The 21,304-nt window shown below is 46.6% G+C and overlaps 1 protein-coding gene across 1 annotated transcript; it reads right to left on the bottom strand.

Moving 5' to 3' along the window:
* Positions 1 to 1,198: 1,198 nt before the first annotated feature.
* Positions 1,199 to 21,102, bottom strand: LOC146009275 (uncharacterized). Its single transcript, XM_083149464.1, has 5 exons — positions 20,997 to 21,102; positions 10,383 to 10,456; positions 7,593 to 7,779; positions 2,161 to 2,365; positions 1,199 to 1,322 (listed from the first exon to the last, which is right to left on the bottom strand). The coding sequence occupies exons 1-5, from the start codon at positions 21,100 to 21,102 to the stop codon at positions 1,238 to 1,240; spliced, it is 657 nt and encodes a 218-aa protein (XP_083005590.1). The 3' UTR covers positions 1,199 to 1,237.
* Between the last annotated feature and the right edge of the window lie 202 nt (positions 21,103 to 21,304).

The raw sequence follows: 21,304 nt of genomic DNA, 5'->3' as shown, positions 1-21,304 counted from the left end.
GAGGGCACAGGGCAGGTCACAGAGCACAGCACAGCACGGAGCACATGGCACGGAGCACAGCACAGGGCAGTGAGGGCTCAGGGCAGGTCACGGAGCACAGCACAGCACGGAGCACATGGCACAGAGCACAGCACAGGGCACACGGAGCTTCCCAACCACCCTCTTCCCTCTCCAAGATTGGAGTGAAGATGGCGGGGCGCGCGTGCGTCTTTTATAAGATCCCGCTCCCGCGAGAATCCGACAGCGCGATGATGACGTTCGGCCTCGTTATTGGTCCGGTATTCAGGCGGGACCTCCAGAGCCGACTCGGATCTGACCCGGATCCCCGATATTCGGATCTGACGGATTTCGGGGATCCGGGCCCGCTCATCTCTAATCAATATATAGAGAGTTACAAGTGCACAATGTCTTGTTCCGCGTCAAGTTCTTATCTGGAAATACTGTTACCGCTGTTCATTTATTGTTGAGCAAAACAAATGACTTTCCCTTTTAAGGAAGTTTATAGGACAGCAATCTAGAGGCGCGTCCAAGCAGAAAAACTGGAAGGGTCTAGACTAGAACATGACGCTACTGGGGGATTCCAGACTATTGCAGTAGTTGCCGGATACCTCTTCTGAGTAGCTAACCCTATGTAACCCAGGGAGGAGACCAAGTGTTGGGGCATCAGTCACCTCTGGGGCTCAGTGTAGCTGCACAGATCCTCATAGCCCACAGTACTGCACCAACCTACCATATACTTACCGTTATTACACATTACATTCCCACAGCTATTATTACACATGAATATGGGTCAGACAAATACTACAATGGGAAACACTCACATTAGTGGGAAATAACACAGCAGGCACTGATTGGCTTGTGTTACTTTTTATTGTTGAAACAACAGATTCATATAGAGGCTGCTCAGCAACCAAATTACTCCCCAGAAAGTGTAAGCAAAATGATGCTTCAGACTTGCTGGATATGGAGAGAGGAAGTTGTGAAGACAGAGATTGGGGGTAGGGGGTTACCCATCAACAGGACAGGCTAGGGTATGGGGATGAGCCGTCAACGGGACTGGCTAGGGTATGGGGATGAGCCGTCAACAGGACTGGCTAGGGTATGGGGATGAGCTGTCAACAGGACATGCTTTAACATTCAACAAAAGTTGCAGAAACTTCAAAGATTCCAGTTAGCTGCATATCATTAAATCAATGTTAATGACTCTGTGAGTCTGCTATCCAGGTTTAGGTCTTGCTTATATATCCACCCTGGGCATTCCGTCCTCCTCGTACTGGCACAGGAAGCCCACAGAGACAGGCTTGTAGTAGATGATGTCCTTCCTATAAATAAAAACTTTGATCAGTGACTGCTATTGTAAAGACACAAACGTTTCCCATGTACAAGTCATCTCATTATTCCCTGGCCTGCTGCTATCTAGCACCTGCACCAGGTCAGTGGCCCTTACTGACTACATTTATCTGTGTGATTCCTCTTTGGACCAATAAGAGCACTGATACTGTGGGTGTGACATGACAAGGACGGCCCCATACAGGAAGCCCAGTGTACAGTGATGTGAGATCCCTCTAATGGGGCCACACACTGAGAGATTTGGGCCTATCTTCTAAGTGATCTGACTAGATCGTCTAGAAATGAAGCACTAGAAATGTGTGTAGGGCCCATAATGATAGTTATGTGTGGCCCCATGCGTCACTATTGCCGGGAGATGCAGATACTGCACGCCTTATAAATCTGGCCATCGTCTGTGTTCTCCCTCTTGAGAACGTGGGCAGTGACAGATCGCTCATCAAACATCGGCGCTGTGCTGCGCTGTGTGCTGAGCGATTTGTGCTCAACGGTCGGCGCTGAGCGATCTACCATAGCTCAGATCACTGATAATATCGCTATGTGTGTGTAAGCTCCATAATTGACATGACTTTATTTCTCCTATAGCGTTTCTCTTTTTATATTGTTACACTCATAAGTATAATGATATATACATGTATGTCATACACGTAGAATACCAGCCCATCTATGTGGTACAACGTGTGTAGCAGCCCCAGCTGCAGGTAGGTATGGATATACCGTTTCTACATCACAGCATGTGTTTAAGGCAAGAGACCCAAAATCTACCCCAGCGACCAGAGCAGGGAGGACATGCGTATTGTACCGGCAACCTACCTGGGCGAGCAGTCACTGATGGTATCTGAGGAGGATTCTGAGGATTCAGAGCTGGTGCTGCTGGTGTCAAATGAGGATGATGACGACCGGTCCGTCAAGTAATAACAGCCACTGGTGCTGCTCTCAGTGATCTCATCACGTGACATTGTGTCATCCGTCATCGTGTGGGACACTGGGGACGCCTCACGCACCTCACTCTTGCAGGCTAGAAAATGATAGACACAATGGGGGAAATTTACTAAAGGAAATTTGTAAAAAATAGGTGTATTTGTATCCAGAAATACACTCATTTTTTACTTTTACTATCCCGAAAATACAGCAATTCGTATTCGTATCGATGTGCTATCCATACGAATACGAATTGCCGTATTTTCGGGATAGTAAATGTCAAAAATAAGTGTATTTCTGGATACAAATACACCTGTTTTTTACAAATTTCCTTTAGTAAATTTCCCCCAATCTGGTAGGTTGCTATGAGCAACATCAGCTTTTATGTAGCAGATATACCCCCATCATAGGCGTGCGCACGGGGGGTGCCGGGGGTGCACAGGCACCTCCTAATAACCGGCACCCCCACAATTACAGGACCTCCTTCACCGGCAGCAGCAGTGATGAATCTGATGCCGCTGGCTGCTAAGTAAGCTGACCAACGCATCGCAGCCACGTATTTTAGTCCCCACTGAAGCGCATAGAGAGCCCGTTGTGCAGCAGCCGCCCCGCCCCCCTTCATTCTATCACAGGCGCTGTCCCCACCGGGCATAGAGCTGCCAGCCGACAGAGTGCAGCTTTATTATGAATGAGTCAAACAGACTCATTATACACCTCCGCGCTGCTCAGCACACTCTGGCCGTGACAGCACAGCACACTAAGCTGGCGCCACGTTCCGGGCAGTCAGGAGGAGGAGGCGGAGCTACCCTCTCATCTTTCCCCAGCTCCTCTCCTCTGCTTCCTGTAACTGTTATGGCTGCTGGGGAGACGGGACTAGTTGGGTGATTCTGCAGTGCAGGCTGTGCTGCCGGGGATGATGATTGTGGCCAGGTGGATGCAGTAAGAGCTGAACCCTGTCCCTGCCTACAAGAAGAGCCATCCCATCTCATCCTGCCTAAAGTGTAAGTAAACTTATCAATGTCACAGCCTGTTGCCATCTCACAGCTTTCATCCAATGCCCCCCAGTCACCCAATATCTCACCATCACCCACTATGTCTGTGTAACCCACTATGTCTGTGTAACCCACTATCTCCCTGTCAATCACTATACAGTATGTCACCCACTATCTCTGTGCCATCCACTATATTTCACCCACTATCTATGTGTCACCCACTATCTCTGTCACCCACTATCTCTCTGTCACCCACTATCTGTGTCACCCATTATATGTCACCCACTATCGCTGTCAACCACTATATGTCACCCTCTATCTCCATGTCACCCACTATTTCCCTGTCTCTATCTGTCACGCACTATATTGTCGCTCACTATATCCCTTTCACCCACTATCCCCCTCTGATACATATTTCTGCGGCTGTGATTGTGTCTGAGACTGCGTCTCCCGGGGCACTGCATCTCCACATGGCATTGAGCAGGTAATGCCCCGCTGGGCAATGAGCACATAATCCCCTGAAGGGCAATGAGCATGTAATCCCCTGCTGGGCAATGAGCTTGTAATCCCCTCTGTGAAACAAGCCTGTAATCCCCCCTAGGCAACGAGCATGTAATGCCCCTGGGCAATGAGCATGTAATCCCTGCTGGACAACGATCATGTAATCCACCTTGACCAACAACCAGGAAATCCCCTGTGGAAACAAGCATGAATCCCCTGGTATCAAGCATGTAACTCCTAGCAATGAGCAGTGTAGGTAATCACTACTTATGTGGCATAATATGTAATAGGCATTATGGTGTGTGACATAATGTGTAATGGCATAATGTGTAATGGGCATTAAGGTGTGTGGCATACTGTGCAATAGCATCATGGTGTGAGGCGCAACATGTAATGGGCATTACAGTGTTCGGTATAATGTGTAATGGACATTACGGTGTGTGGAATAATGTGTAATGGTCATTATGGCATGTGGTATACTATGTAATTGGGTGTGTGACGTGTAATAGGCATTACAGTGTAAATTTTTGGTGCACACCTTCAGCGCACACTGTACCTATTGTCCATGTTTTACAAAAATGTGTCAAGCCATGGCACAATGTGTAATGGGCATTATGTAAAATGACCATTACAGTATCTAGTATGTGTAGGGGGGGAATGATTCCTTCTGAAGGGCATTTACATAATGCTTCTATTTAGTTTGCATTAATGCCCAAAAGACGTTGATTGGCACACCCAGTAGGTGGTGATGGACACGCCCAGTAGGCGGTGATGGACACGCCCAGTAGGCGGTGATGGACACGCCCAGTAGGCGGTGATGGACATGCCCCTCCAATGGTGCACCCCCTAAGAAAATGGGCTGCGCACGCCTATGACCCCCATACTGTCTATGAGCTCTATGTAATAGGGTGAGAGTTCTGTGCGGAGGTGCAATCTCCTCTGTAGATATAATGTATAAAGCAAAATCAGGCTGGTGAGATAACAAGCTCCTGTCCCCTCACTGAACTCCCAGCCTATTACATACATACTAGTTACCTGCCTGTCACAGAACTCCCAGCTTATGACATATATTCTAGTTACCAGCCTGTCACAGAACTCCCAGCCTATTACATACATTCTAGTTACCTGCCTGTCACAGAACTCCCAGCCTATTTCATTTATACTAGTTACCTGCCTGTCACAGAACTCCCAGCTTATTACATATATACTAGTTACCTGCCTGTCACACAACTCCCAGCCTATTACATACATACTGGTTACCTGCCTGTCACAGAACTCCCAGCGTATTACATACTGTATATACTAGTTACCAGCCAGTCACAGAACTCCCAGCCTATTACGTGTATACTAGTTACCAGCCTGTCACAGAACTCCCAGCCGATTACATATATACTAGTTACCTGCCTGTCACAGAACTTCCAGCTTATGACATATATTCTAGTTACCAGCCTGTCACAGAACTCCCAGCCTATTACATACATTCTAGTTACCTGCCTGTCACAGAACTCCCAGCCTATTTTATTTATACTAGTTACCTGCCTGTCACAGAACTCCCAGCTTATTACATATATACTAGTTACCTGCCTGTCACACAACTCCCAGCCTATTACATACATACTGGTTACCTGCCTGTCACAGAACTCCCAGCGTATTACATACTGTATATACTAGTTACCAGCCAGTCACAGAACTCCCAGCCTATTACGTGTATACTAGTTACCAGCCTGTCACAGAACTCCCAGCCGATTACATATATACTAGTTACCTGCCTGTCACCGAACTCCCAGCTTATTATATATATACTAGTAACCGGCCTGTCACAGAACTCCCAGTTTACTACATATATACTAGTTATACCAGCCTGTCACAGAACTCCCAGCCTATTACATATATACTAGTTACCTGCCTGTCACAGAACTTCCAGCTTATTACATATATACTAGTTACCTGCCTGTCACAGAACACCCAGCTTATTACATATATACTAGTTCCCAGCCTGTCACAGAACTCCCAGGCTATTACATACTGTATATACTAGTTACCAGCCAGTCACAGAACTACCAGCCTATTACGTGTATACTAGTTACCAGCCTGTCACAGAACTCCCAGCCGATTACATATATACTAGTTACCTGCCTGTCACAGAACTCCCAGCTTATTACATATATACTAGTAACCGGCCTGTCACAGAACTCTCAGTTTACTACATATATACTAGTTATACCAGCCTGTCACAGAACTCCCAGCCTATTACATATATACTAGTTACCTGCCTGTCACAGAAATCCCAGCTTATTACATATATACTAGTTACCTGCCTGTCACAGAACACCCAGCTTATTGCATATATACTAGTTATACCAGTCTGTCACAGAGCTCCCAGCCTATTACATATATACTAGTTACCAGCCTGTCACAGAACTCCCAACTTATTACATATATACTAGTTACCAGCCTGTCACAGAACTCCCAGCTTATTACATATATACTAGTTATACCAGCCTGTCACAGAGCTCCCAGCCTATTACATATATACTAGTTACCAGCCTGTCACAGAACTCCCAGCTTATTACATATATACTAGTTACCTGCCTGTCACAGAACTCCCAGCTTATTACATATATATTAGTTACCAGCCTGTCACAGAACTCCCAGCTTATTACATATATACTAGTTACCAGCCTGTCACAGAACTCCCAGCCTATTACATACATACTAGTTACCTGCCTGTCACAGAACTCCCAGCCTATTACATACATACTAGTTACCTGCCTGTCACAGAACTCCCAGCCTATTACATACATACTAGTTACCAGCCTGTCACAGAACTCCCAGCTTATTACATATACAGGTCGAGTATCCCGTATACGAATATCCGTTATCCGAATTATTCCGAAATACGGACATTCCAGAAAGTGAAAAAAAAAATTTTTTTTGCTAAAAACTCACTGGGGACATTTGTAACAGCATCACTGGGGACATGATATGTAACTGGCACTATATATGTGCAAGACAATGATTGCTTGGCATTCAAATTCAGGGCTGAGATAGTACACACATTTTGTTTCACGTTTTGAAACCTTGTTTTTTGAACAATTAAAATATATTTGTGTGTATTTTATGTGGTAATAAAATATATTTGTGTGTATATTATGTGTTTATACAGCATAAATGCAAGATACTTCAAAATACATCATTGAAATATAAAAATATTCCGAAATACGGAATAATCCGCTATCCAAAATTCTCCTGGTCCCGAGCATTTTGGATAAGGGATCCTCAACCTGTATACTAGTTACCAGCCTGTCACAGAACTCCCAGGCTATTACATATATACTAGTTACCTGCCTGTCACAGAACTCCCAGCCTATTACATATATACTAGTTACCAGCCTGTCACAGAACTCCCGGCTTATTACATATATACTAGTTACCAGCCTGTCACAGAACTCCCAGCTTATTACATATATACTAGTTACCAGCCTGTCACATAACTCCCAGCCTAATTTACTGTACATATATACTAGTTATCAGCCCATCACAGAACTCCCAGCTTATTACATATATACTAGTTACCAGCCTGTCACAGAACTCCCAGCCTATTACATATATACTAGTTACCAGCCTGTCACAGAACTCCTAGCTTATTACATATATACTAGTTACCAGCCTGTCACAGAACTCCCAGGCTATTACATATATACTAGTTACCAGCCTGTCACATAACTCCCAGCCTATTACTGTACATATATACTAGTTATCAGCCCATCACAGAACTCCCCGCCTATTAGATATATACTAGTTACATCTCTGCACCTGGGGGACGCTTACCTTCACTGATCAAGTACTCCATGATCTCTGCCACGACTGCTGCCGCGTCCTCTGTGATCAGAGTAATGTCCGGATCATTGGGATGTTCACCAGACACATTAGGCATGGGAGGCTGCGTGCCGGTGGGGGGCTGCACGCTGTTGGGGTGCTTGGCCGCTCCCTTCGTAAGCCTCGCAGACTTGCTTGGCTGTAAGGAGCAGAGGAAGAGACATCATGAGCTGTGACCAGTGGCGTAGCTATGTTTTGGGCGCACCCCCGCCATTAGGTGGGGGGGTGCCCCCCCCCCTCGCCGCCCTGCCGAGCACCCCTACCCCGCCGAGCACCCTTACCCCGCCGCGCATGCAAACCCCCCCTCAATCCCCCGCAGCGCAGACTTACCTATCGCGCTGGTCCCGGCGGCTCCGTTCTTCTGCTGTGGACCACCAGAAAATGGCCGCCCCCATACAGCAGACAGTTTCAGATAACTGTGTGCTATATGGGGGCGGCCATTTTCTGGTGGTCCTCAGCAGAAGAACGGAGCCGCCGGGACCAGCGCGATAGGTAAGTCTGCGCTGCGGGGGTTTGAGGGGGGGTTTAACTATAGCACCGCAGCCCCCGGCGCCCCCACATGCACAGCGCCCCCCCACGGTGGCGGGGGCTGCGGTGCTATAGTTACGCCCCTGGCTGTGACTACAGAACTCTCCGCACTGCAAGCACTTCCTACCATGGAATCAATAGAACAGACCAGGGCAGTGGAGCCAGCTGTATCTTCACTATATATATATATACACTATATATATACAGTATATATATATATATATATATATATATATATATATATATATACACACATACACACACCATCGATATATGCTCCATTGATAAAGGGAAACCATCAGGTTTTACCTAATTGATAGCAAAACACTATTTCTACGTCATCTATAAACCATAAACCATTGATGACTATTAATCGATGGTCTCCCTGCTCTTAATTTATGATTGTCATCACCTTTCTTAACAAGTAATTATAGTTCAACACAGGTGACAGCAATCATAATATCAGAGGGAAGCCCAGGAATGGGACATGGTGGTAGGTATGTATGCACGAGTAATAATATCAGAGGGAGGCCCAGGAATGGGACATGGTGGTAGGTATGTATGCACGAGTAATAATATAAGAGGGAAGCCCAGGAATGGGACATGTTGGTAGGTATGTATGCACGAGTAATAATATCAGAGGGAGGCCCAGGAATGGGACATGATGGTAGGTATGTATGCATGAGTAATAATATCAGAGGGAAGCCCAGGAATGGGACACGGTGGTAGGTATGCATGCACGAGTAATAATATCAGAGGGGAGCCCAGGAATGGGACACGTTGGTAGGTATGTATGCACGAGTAATAGTATCAGAGGGAAGCCCAGGAATGGGACATGGTGGTAGGTATGTATGCACGAGTAATAATATCAGAGGGGAGCCCAGGAATGGGACATGATGGTAGGTATGTATGCACGAGTAATAATATCAGAGGGGAGCCCAGGAATGGGACATGGTGGTAGGTATGTATGCACGAGTAATAGTATCAGAGGGAAGCCCAGGAATGGGACATGGTGGTAGGTATGTACGCACAAGTAATAGTATCAGAGTGAAGCCCAGGAATAGGACATGGTGGTAGGTATGTATGCACGAGTAATAATATCAGAGGGGAGCCCAGGAATGGGACATGATGGTAGGTATGTATGTACGAGTAATAATATCAGAGGGGAGCCCAGGAATGGGACATGATGGTAGGTATGTATGCACGCGTAATAATATCAGAGGGGAGCCCAGGAATGGGACATGTTGGTAGGTATGTATGCACGAGTAATAGTATTAGAGGAAAGCCCAGGAATGGGATATGTTGGTAAGTATTTATGCACGAGTAATAATATCAGAGCAACTATAAGTGATAACGTTATTACCAGTACTGTTCTAGGGATGATCATTGTTGGCATTGCCATCGATGGTTGCCATTGATGGCAATAGTGCAAATGGCTATCGATAGTGTTAAACTATGCAATGGATGCCCATCGATACTTTTACCTATCTATGGTCATCCATTGTGTTTGACTGATTGGCCTGTGGCCCAAGCAAAACATCGGTTTCGCTGTGCCATCGATGGAGGGAAATCATCTGGTTCTCCCCCATTAATGGCAAAAGTATTAAATATTGGCCATAAACCATGGATGATTTGGAATCAGCGATGGTCGATGGCATCCCTATAACTGTTCTACACATATTGTTTACAGAGCACAGGTCAGGGAGCATGGGCAGTTAGTGGCAGTTAGGGTCAGGCAGGAGGAGAATGGGCAGGAGGCAGCTACTGGCAGGAGAACCTACATGTACGACAGCAGCAGAAGTACTGCCAAACTACAAAGCCCAGCAAGGTGGGGAGATGGACGCTTTAGTGCTGATAATGTGAGAGCCTGTGAGGCTAATGGTGAAATGTGAGTGTTACTACACAACATGCCCACATTATAAGACACTGCTGTCTGGGAATTGTGCAGGGGAGGGTACAGGAGATATACATAATGGTGTAAGCATTACATCTCAGGCCCTCTAAAACTACATATGGGGTGGTACATTTATATGTTACTAGTTACCAGTCAGTCAAAATGATGCCTATCCCCCATATTTAGGCCTATAAAACTGGACAAATCACCTTCCAATCTGCCCAGAAACACCCAATATCGGGCAAGCTCCCCCCTATTGTGGCCTGTGATAATCCTCTGTATGTGCAATGTTCAACCCATAAATATAACAGCGCACTTACCTTCTTCCTGGGTTCAGGGACGCACAGTTTGCTGCACAGACAGCCCATAATGTCTCCTGAGGTATAGGTAACCGCTAAAGTTCAGCGAAATCCAAATATAAGCAATATAGCAAGAGAGCAGAAAATATGCCACTTCTCCTGACAAATGCAGAGTCTCAGGTGATGGAGTCCCTGTGTCACAGAGCCTTTGTGATGTCATAATGATGTCATGGGCCAAGATGGCCGCCATGCTGCAAAAACTTAAAGCAAAAGAGTCTCAAATTGTGTTCAGGGATAAGGGGGCAGAACAGCGCACATCTCAACTGTCCTGATACTCAGGCCTCAAAGGGCAGCGGGGAAATGTTAACTAATGAAAGCCTTTAACTTCACAACCAATTGGCCCATGTGGGAACTTAAAATGCATTGAGTGTCCTATAATTCATGGGTTGCTGCCAAGGCTGCTGTATAACTAATAGGTTGCTGCTAAGTGTGTCGTATCAGTCCAGGAGTGCCTGCATGTGTGCCATATAATTCCAAGTGTTAGCCAAGTCTACCGTATAATTCATGGGGTGCTGCCAAGTGTGCCGTATCAATCCAGGGGTGATGCTAAGTGTGCCGTATGAGTTCAGGCGTGAGCCAAGTGTGCTGTATAATTCATTGGGTGCTGCTAAGTCTGCTGTATCAATCCAGGGGTGCTGCCATTTTTTTATTAAAAGAATAAAAAAAGATTTCATTCACTCATTTCCAGGCTATTCTGAATGGAATCGGTACATCTGTCAGACCAGACTTAGGTCTACAGTCATTAGGTCGACCCCGGAAGGTCGACTGGCCCCAAGGTAGACAGGGTCAAGGTCGACATGACTTAAGGTCGACATGGGCCAAGGTCGACATGGGTTTAGATCGACAGTCATTAGGTCGACACAAGTTTTTCACCGTTTTTTTTACCCCGAATGTCGACACAGTTGACATGGACACAGTTGGAGTTGAACCGCAGCCCCTCGCGTGCTTCGGGCACTATTTTATTCTCCCACCACGCCCTAATGGATGGTATGGCATGAAATACCGCCTGTCGGCACATGTCGGCTCAAAAAACAGTGAAAAACTCATGTCGACATAATGACTGTCGACCTAAACCCATATCGACCTTGGCCCATTTCGACCTTAAGTCATGTCGATATTGACCCATGTCGACCTTTAACCCTGTTGACCTTGGGGCCAGTCTACCTTCCAGGGTCAACCTAATGACTGTCGACCTAAGTGTGGGCTGACAGATGACCGTTTCCCTTCTGAACACCTCACATTATTGTTTTTAGGCCAAAAGGTTGCACCGAGGTAGTTGTATGACTATAATAAGCGACACAAGTGGGTGGCACAAACACTGGACTGATACAGCACACTTAGCATCACCCCTGGACTGATACAGCACACTTAGCATCACCCCTGGACTGATACGGCACACTTAGCAACACCCCTGGACTGATATGGAACACTTAACATTACCCCTGGACTAATACAGCACACTTGACAGCACCCCATGAATTATACGGCAGACGGCTAACCCCTGGAATTATTTGGCAGAATTGGCTCACCCCTGGACTGATATGGCACGCTTAGCATCACCCCTGGACTGATACAGCACACTTGGCAGCACCCCAGGAATTATTCGGCAGACTTGGCTCACCCATGGACTGATACAGAATTCTTAACATCACCCCTGGGCTAATACAGCACACTTGGCAGCACCCCAGGAATTATACGGCAGACGTGGCTTACCCCAGGAATTATGCAGCACAGATGGTGGCACCCCTGACTTGATACAGCACCTGGCGGCACACATGGAATTATACGGCACACATGGTGACACTCCTGCAGTATAAAGAAAAAAAACCTTTTTCTATTCTTGTAATAAAAAAATGGCAGCACCCCTGGATTGATACAGCATACTTAGCAGCACCCCACGAAGTATACAGCACACTTGGCTCACGCCTAAACTGATACGGCACATTTAGCATCACCCCTGGACTGTGGCGGCACACTTAGCAGCACCCCATGAATTATACGGTAAACCTGGCTAACACTTGGAATTATACGGCACACATGCAGGCACTCCTGGACTGATACGACACACTTAGCATCAACCCATTAATTATACAGCAGCCTTGGCAGCAACCCATGAATTATAGGACACACTTTGCTTACCCCAGGAATTATGCATCCCGCACCCCTGACCTGATACACACACATGGAATTATACAGCACAGATGGCGGCACCCCTGGACTGATACGGCACACATGGCGGCAGGCATGGAATTATATGGCCAACATGGCGACACTCCTGCAGTAAACACTCCTTTATTAAAAAATGAGCAGAACACCTGGAATTATACAGCAGACTTAGCAACACCCCATCAATTATATGGCACACTTGGCTCAACCTTGCACTGATACAGCAGCCTTAACAGCCCTTGCAGTAAAAATGAAAAAACAAAAAACTTTTTTTTCTTTTCATTACAAAATAGGGCAGCTCCCCTACTCTAATACGGGACACATGGGGGCACACCTGAAATTATACGGCACACATACAGGCACCCCTTGACTAATAGGGGACACATGGGGGCACCCATGGAATTATACGGCACACATACGGGCACCCCTGGAATTATACGGCACACATGCGGGCACCCCTGGACTAATATGGGACACATACAAGCACCCCTGGACTAATACGGGACACATGCAGGCACCCATGGAATTATATGGCACATGCGGGCATCTCTGGAATTATAAGGCATAAATGTGGGCACCCCTGGACTGATATGGGACATATGCGGGCACCCCTGGAATTAAAAAGGCACACATGCGGGCAGCCCTGGACTCATAGGTGGAACTGCCGGAGGCAATGGAGTCATCTGCCGCCGGGTGTCTGCTCCAGAGGGGGCACATCTCCTCCACTGCCTCCGGCTCCGCTGTGCACGCACTCCCGGAGAAGAGGAGCAGACGGGACCTGTCTGCCGGCAATTAACTCTAATGCGGGGAAGGGGGGGTCGCGGCAGCACACAGTACTCTGCAGTGCACTACTAGGTAAAAAATCCCAGGAGGTACTGCAATGGGGTCAGATGAGCATGTGCTGAGCTCTGATTGGAGGAGAGCCCAGTACATGCTCCTCTGACCTTTGGGGATGATGATCAGCAGCAGCAGTCACACACAGCTTCCAGCAGCTAGCACCCAGGAACAGGAGCCCCACACTGTGAGCAGCTACCACCAGCCACAGCCAGGAGATCCTCCCCTATCACTTCCCCTGCCTATGGCTCACGCAGTCAGATTACACATTGATGGAGCTTATAAAATGCAGGGTAGGAGCAGGGAGTGGGTTACAGCAAGAGACAGATTCTTCTGCAGCCTTAGCCTAACCTATCCCCTAAACCTTCCCCTCCTGCAGCCTCACCCTAACCTCCCCTCCCATAGCCTTACCCTGTTCTCTCTTCCCACAGCCTTACCCTATTCTCTCTTCCCACAGCTTTACCCTATTCTCTGTTCCCACAGCCTTACCCTATTCTCTCTTCTAAAACCCCATCCTGCAGCCTTACCCTATTCTCTCTCCTAACACCCCCATCCTGCAGCCTTACCCTATGCTCTCCCCTAACCTTAACCTCCCCTCCTGTAGCCTTAAGGGCATACACATGTTGTGATTTCAGACCCTTTTCTAAGGGATCTGACTAGCCAAAATTTACATTACACCACACAGATTGAGCCAAAATTCAAATTATGCCACAGGATTGAGCCAAAATCCACTCTATGTCACACAGATTGAGCTAAAATTGTAATTATGCCACACAGATTGAGCCAAATTTTACACTATGCCACTCTGAGCCTAAATGCTGTGAATTTTTCCGGGGGGGGGGGGGGGGGGGGGGGGGTGACGCAGACACAGAGATGGTGGGGTGACGCAGGGACAGAGATGGTGGGGTGACGCAGGGACAGAGATGGTAGGGTGACGCAGGGACATTGAACCTACAGGGGTTAAGTCTAGGCACTTGCAGGCAGAGCCAGATTAAGGTTGAAATGGGCCTGGAGCTGAAAATTATCAAGGGCCTATTATGCGCAATAATAGGGGTTGTGGCCAGCACCTAATAATGTGGGTGGCGTGACCAGTGTTCTGGTTGAGTGGTCCTAAAATACTTGCGGGGTGAGGCGGAATTCCAGTCCTAAAAAAATACTAAAAGCCAAAACTTGGTAGACAACATTTCAGCATCTTTTATGTTGTCAACTAAGTTTACCACACCATATACCCCTTATACAAATCAGGCAACACAATAGTAACCCTCTTATATTGTACTTGCCTCTTACACATTATGCCACATGGAATGAGTCAAAATTCACGTTATGCCACGCAGATTAAGGCAATATTCATATTTTTCCACATGGATTGAGCCAAAATACACACTATACCAAAACCAATTGAGCCAAAATTTACAATATGCTTCTCAAACAGGGACATTGCACGCCAAAGGTGCGCATTAAAAATTTACACCATAATGCCCATTACATGTTAAGCCACACACCATAATGCCAATTAAAATTGAAGCTACATAAATGCTGCTTACCTACATGCTCATTGCCAGGGGTTCCATGCTCATTACCATATGGGATTACATGTTCATTGCCAAGGGGGAATACATGCTTGCAGTAATTGGGGGACAGCCGCTGTCAGGCAGAAGTGACAGCCATCGACAGCCGGACAGAGTGCGGGGAGGCTGCCCGGCTGTATTCAGAGCACTGCAGGTACCGGCTATTTTTAATAATACCCCTTTCACACCAGAAAATGCAGCAGGGATTTACCCGGGAATATGGTCCCAGGATCATGCAGGGACATGAGCCTAGTCCCTGCATTTTCTGATCTGAAGGGGAGAGAAACCCCCCCCCCCCCCCCCCTCTTTTACCAGCTATATCGTTTAACCAGCTATATCTTCGGAACCAACAGACCCATTTACATGAGACCAGTATCATATTTAAGAACTTTTAAGTGGGATTGAAATTGGTCCCATGAAACTGGGCCATTTGGTTCCAGAGAAATCTGCCCTCAAAGAACATGAGCAGCCATGAAATTACATAAAAAAAAAAAAAAAAAATCGATTTACCCGCAATATCTCTGGAACCAATTAACCCATATGAACCAGCCTGGTATCAAATTGAAGGACCAGCGATTTGTGTTAGAATGAGATTGAACTTTGAACTTCTGTGATTCCAGGGGGGGAACTGGCAGTCGTCGGAAATGGGTGGGGGCGGCGCAATTAGCGGGTCTATGTTATCCTATGGGGAAAATGTTCCAGCTTTGCTTTGCGGTATCTCCGGTTCCCGGGGGGCTAGCGACGCGGGGCTGGACCGTTGAAAAGCCCCAGTCCTCCTCTACAATGGGCCTATTTGGAGAGTGGGCCTGGAGCTGTAGCTCCATCAGGCCCATTGTTAATATAGTACATACAAAAAATGTACAATTGCAGTCTTCCTATGGTATGAAATACTGTACATTATTGTGTGCTCAAACAAAGGCCCTGATTCAGACCTGATTACAAAGCACCTTTTTTTCTCAAATTGATAAAACCATGAGCCTGTCAGACTTACTCGCTAGGCTGCATTCACTCGCAGCCTGGCGAGCAGATAATGCCATCCAACCAGTTCACCAAGCGAATGGCCGCAGCTTCATGCAAATGGATGTGCACGCTTACACATCCATTCGACACAGTCGTACAGGTGAAAACGAATTAGATGGTGCAGACCCGAAGCATCAGTCCCCAGACCAAATGCGCAAAAGAGCGAGCCAACTTGAATCACACCTTATGTGCACTGCAACCAACCTAGTAGTTGTAGTAGTAGTACGTTAATTTATAAGGCGCCACAAAGTGTCCGCAGCGCCGTACATAGCAAACATAAAAAACAAATTACAAGGTAACGTACATGGTGTGTTGAAAGATACAGCATACATAGGAGTATAGCTGGTAGAACTAAAATCAGCATCAGTTCAGAAGTAGGTGTCGAAGTTGTCGAGGAGACTGAAGATGAAGTAGAGGAAGGGAAGAACAGGGCAGGAGCACAGGTGAGGTAAAGAGGTAGGGTGAGTACGTGAGGAAGGAGGACCCTACTCATAAGAGTTAACATACTAAAAATAGGTGGGTGGACGAACGAAATACAATAGGATAAGTAGGAACGGATGGAGGGGTAGGGTAGGCAGGATAGGAGGAGCGAAAGAGGTTAGGAGGAGGAGGGATAGGCTAGTCGGAAGAAGTGGGTTTTGAGGGAGCGCTTGAAGGAGGTAAGGGAATCAGAAAGCCTGATGGGTGGCGGGAGGTTGTTCCAGTGCAGGGGGGTAGCGCAAAAGAAGTCTTGGACACGGGAGGGGGAGGAGGTGATTAGGTGAGAGGTCAGTCGGCGGCGGAGCGAAGAGGACGGGAGGGAGTGTGGATAGAGATCAGTGAAGAGAGGCAAGGGGTGGTGGAGGAGGAAAGAGCCTTGTAGGTGGAAAGGGGCAAGACTATGAGAGCACGAATGTGGGGGGTTAAAGAGAGGGAGGAGTCAATGATGACACAGGCAGCGCGTTTGGCCATATGCACTAAGCTTCAAAAGTGATAAAATGGAGAGTGATAAACAACCAGCCAATCAGGTCCTACCTGCCATGTCACAGACTGTGTTTGAAAAATGTCAGGCAGGAGCTGATTGGTTGGTTATTTATCACTCTCCATTTTATCACTTTTGAAGCTTAGTGCATCTGGCCCCAAATCTGTTATTTTAACTCTGCTTTTAACACATTATAAATGAAAACAGGGGCATTTTTTGTATTTATTTTTTATTTATTTACCGTATATACTCGAGTATAAGTTGACCCGAATATAAGCCAAGGCACCTAATTTTACAACAAAAAACTGGGAAAACTTATTGACTCAAGTGGGACCCTCACTCGAGTACAGATGGAGCCGGGCTTATTATTGCTGGCGGAGCGCCAGGACCGTGTCCCTGGCGATCCGCCAGCAATCTGGCGCTCTGGCTGAATGAGACGCTCGTGCGTTTCCCACGCACGAGCGTCTCAATAGCCGGGCGGCGAGGCGGCGCGGCGGGTGCAGTCCTGCCCGTCTAAAGCTTCAGGGAGACGGGCAGGGCTGCGGGGGGCTGCGGGGGGGCGGTGTGGACCGGCGGGGACCCCGGGAAGCCGGCGGGGGACCCGGGGAAAAGCACCGTCGGAACGGGACGCGCGTGCACCTCGTGCACGCGCGTCCCCTTCCGACATACAGATGGCGCGGGGCGGGGGATGGCGGGTGGCGAGTCCTCCGCCATCCCCAGCAAAGACAAGCCCGGCGCCATCTGTATAAGCCGAGAGGGTTTTTTTCAGCATAAAAAAATGTTCTGAAAAGGTAGGCTTATACTCGAGTATATATGGTATTACATTTTTTAATTTAGTTATTTATTTTTTTGTGCTCCCCCCCCCCCCCCCCCGAAAAATCAATAAAATATTTATTTTCCAGTTATCACAGGATCATACATTAGATGACTGCATAGTACTTCTGCCTTGCATAACTCCAAAGGGAACGTCAGGACACCCCTCCCTTTCATTGATAATCTAGCCTGAAATAGAACGTGCACATTTTCTACAAATATCCGAAACTGTTATTGACAACAGAATTCTGTCTAAATGAGTTTCATCCAGCACAAAACAGCTACCGTCTCATCCAACGCTGGAAACTAATCTCTGCGCGGTGAAAATGTCCTTCAGCAATTCCACACTTTTCTATAAGATGAAATGTGAGGAAGTGGAAACCTAATGCAAAAAGTTTTACTGCTCTATATTAATAATTCAGACTGCCAAGACATAGCTGGTGTTAAGGATGTCTAGCCAATAAATCTAAAAAGAACATATTTTATACATTTTTGCCCAGAAGAGTAGAATATTAAATTGCTAACAAATTATAAAACAATTATATAATGTTTATTACTTCCCTTCCGTTTTGGTTTCAAGTTAGTATTTATCATGAGCATCTGGGATTTTGTGACAGGTAATTAAGCCATAAAATATACAGCTTTGGTATATTAAAAAATATTGAAATATGACAGAAAATACCCTTCTCCTTAGCTGCCATCCCTGCTTCGGCTTTGGGATTGATTCATTTGGTGCCCATTTATATTTGGATTTTGGATTTGATTGGCCCAAAGGGCCTGTGAAGAGAACTGATCTGCTGACTGAGGTTTTGTGGCTGTTGCACAGCTCATTGCCTTTGCCTGGTGTTCAGCTTAGCAAAAACTTGTCACTTCCTCCTTTATTGTGCCCCTGACAATAATCTAGTTGTTGCAACTTGCAACCTTTTTGCTGCTGAATCCTAAACTGTATCCTCTTCAACACATATACAATGATCCCCTTGTCAACCCTTGCATTGATATGGTTTACAGGTACCAAGCCAGGATGAGGTGGACAATTCTTGTCTGCAGCAAGCACTTTTTCTGTCCTCCCTACTTTTCAGTGACTGGGCTCTGATTCTGGCTTCAGACCATCACATATTTAATCAGTCCATCTTCCTCCATCTATAGTCCTAGATGTCCACCATTTGTAGATTTACAGTAAATCCTATTGAATTTGTAGTCTAGGATTCAGAAGCATATTTTCCACAAGGCAACCTAGGCACCTGCCTAGGGCCCAGCAGGTCCCAAGGGGCCTCATAAAGATATCCTCATTGCCTAAAACATTCACAGACAAGCATTGCATAACTATTATGTGATAACATGACATCACATGGTCCCTTTTGATGTACTTTGATAGGATAAAAAAATGTTGGACGCACAAAATGGTTTCATTCACAGTATGTGGGCAGTCAGTTAACTTTAAATGCTTCACCGGTGTTAACCACTTCAGTGGCACTACCGTCAATTTTCCGGGTTATGCTGCAGTGCGCAGACTGGCAACACTGCCTGCTTTTCCTCCCGCCGAGCAGCACCGCTGAGCTGAGCGCTGAGATCAGCACTGTGCTCAGCTTCAGCGGTTGCCCGGCACTGCCTTCTTCCCCCGGCTGTGTGCGGCGTGACCGTGTAACGTCACACTGCACACAGCCGGGTTGCAGGAGGCAGGCCCGGGCAGTGGCTGAGACTGTTCAGCGGCGCTGCCCGGACCCAGGGTTGCAGTGGTGGGGGGGGTTTTAGGGAGCGGTCCCCAGAAAAAACTTGCCCAGTGTGGAGCATTCTCTAAAAAAAAACACCAATGAAGGGGTTAAACCTAGTTCCAAAAGACCTAGGGCCTGATTCAGATTTGTACAGAATGCTTATTTCTGCAAGACTGAACATACAGTATACCGGTAAACAGGGAATGTGCCAAGGTACTCAGGGGTAGATGTATGAAGCAGTGATAAGGGAGAAGTGAGCCAGAGGACAAATGGCCCATGGCAACCAATCAGCTGCTCTGTATAATTTTATATTATGCATATTATAGATGTTACTTCAGTGCCGAATGGTTCCATGGGCCACTTCTCCTCTGGCTCACTTCTTCCTTATCACTACTTCATACAGCTGCCTGTGTATCGGTGCTACCTGCAATCAGCAGCAAAAATATATTGCTATTATTGTTTGAGGGAGGGGGCACAAACCGGTATCTTGCCTAGGGCCCCATGATGTCTTATTCCACCTCTGCTAGGAATAGAAATTATTAGGCTAGTAATCTAGATTAAACCACTATATTCAATGAATTCTGTTATACTGAGTGCTATAACTGGGAAAGGACAAGGAACACAGAAGGTCAAATAACCTCACTGAGGGCATTTAAGTGTGGCTTCATCTGGTCACTTATATTTACTCACTTTTATGTGCAGTTTGAAAATCATGTGATTACTTAAGGCCATCCTGACACTGTGGGTAGGATGTACTAAAAAAAGCAGTAAAAATCCCATTTTCTGGGTTATTACCGCATTTTTAAATTCACTAAAGCCCCTCCTGGCGGGGCATCGCTGCAGGGGATACTCCAGCTCTAGTGTTTTGGGCTACTATTCGCAGCGCTGCTGTTTGAGTGATCTGACATGGATACCTCCCAGCATGCCCCGTGGCTGCCAGTTTCTCTGCGCATGTGCAATTGTATTTACCGATTATAAATGAGGAAATCCAGGCAGCTGCAGGGATCACAAAGGGCAGCACTTATATGGTGAGCTGCTCGTAGTGTTGCTCATTGCATATGTTAGTACGTACTTATATGTTAGTGGGGCGCCCACTAAGCTATTTGCTTAGTTTTCCGCGCGGGGATCGCTACGCTCACCACACTTCGGGCTCGGTGACTCACTTCGCTCGCCACACTATTTAAAATCAACTCCATGCCGACATGGATAGTGGGGGTATGAGCATACTAACTATAGTGGGCGCCCAACTAACATATAAGTACCGTTAGTACATATGTGATGAGCATTGGCGTGATGCGATGCTTGGTGCATCCAGCCCTGTATGACAATGCCACAATGGATGAGATTAGTTTTGTACTTAACTCCAGTGCAACTTGAGATAACCTGCAATATACAAGCTGTATCCTGCACTTCTATCTAGTACCTGGCTTGTGAGCTATATGAAACCCTATTCCGCTCAAGCTCCATCTACCAGTCTATATATCAGTGAGTATGGCTGTACCTGCTTTATCTTCAATAAAATAACTCAGCTGGTTAAGTAATTGGGCTGTTCCTAGCTGTAAGGCACCTGCTGCTCTGTACAGAAACTCTGCTACATCCTCAAGCATGTACGCACATATTTCCAACAGGTTATGAGTCCAGACACAAAAGGTTTAGGTACACCAAGCTAATAGAATGTCTACAGCAGCACACAGAAGCCATATTAAGCACATGAAAAGTGCAGACTGCCATAGAGTGAATCAAGCAGTTTTTCCAGGTCAGTGTAGCAGGAAAGCTAAAAATAGACATCCATAAAGGAAAAATCAGCAA

The sequence above is a fragment of the Crinia signifera genome, chromosome 1, assembly GCF_055691185.1.
Source record: "Crinia signifera chromosome 1, ASM5569118v1, whole genome shotgun sequence".
Lineage (NCBI taxonomy): Eukaryota > Metazoa > Chordata > Amphibia > Anura > Myobatrachidae > Crinia > Crinia signifera.
This window is presented reverse-complemented; position numbering and strand designations above follow the sequence as displayed.

What these genes read in the sequence shown, in the direction of transcription:
- LOC146009275 (XM_083149464.1), bottom strand. Translation starts at nt 21,102, where the DNA reads ATGCTTGAGGATGTAGCAGAGTTTCTGTACAGAGCAGCAGGTGCCTTA. An exon ending in GGAGTACTTGATCAGTGAAG is followed by an intron (nt 2,366 to 7,592) that starts GTAAGCGTCCCC and finishes ATCATTTTCTAG; the next exon opens with CCTGCAAGAGTGAGGTGCGT. An exon ending in ATCAGTGACTGCTCGCCCAG is followed by an intron (nt 1,323 to 2,160) that starts GTAGGTTGCCGG and finishes TTTTATTTATAG; the next exon opens with GAAGGACATCATCTACTACA.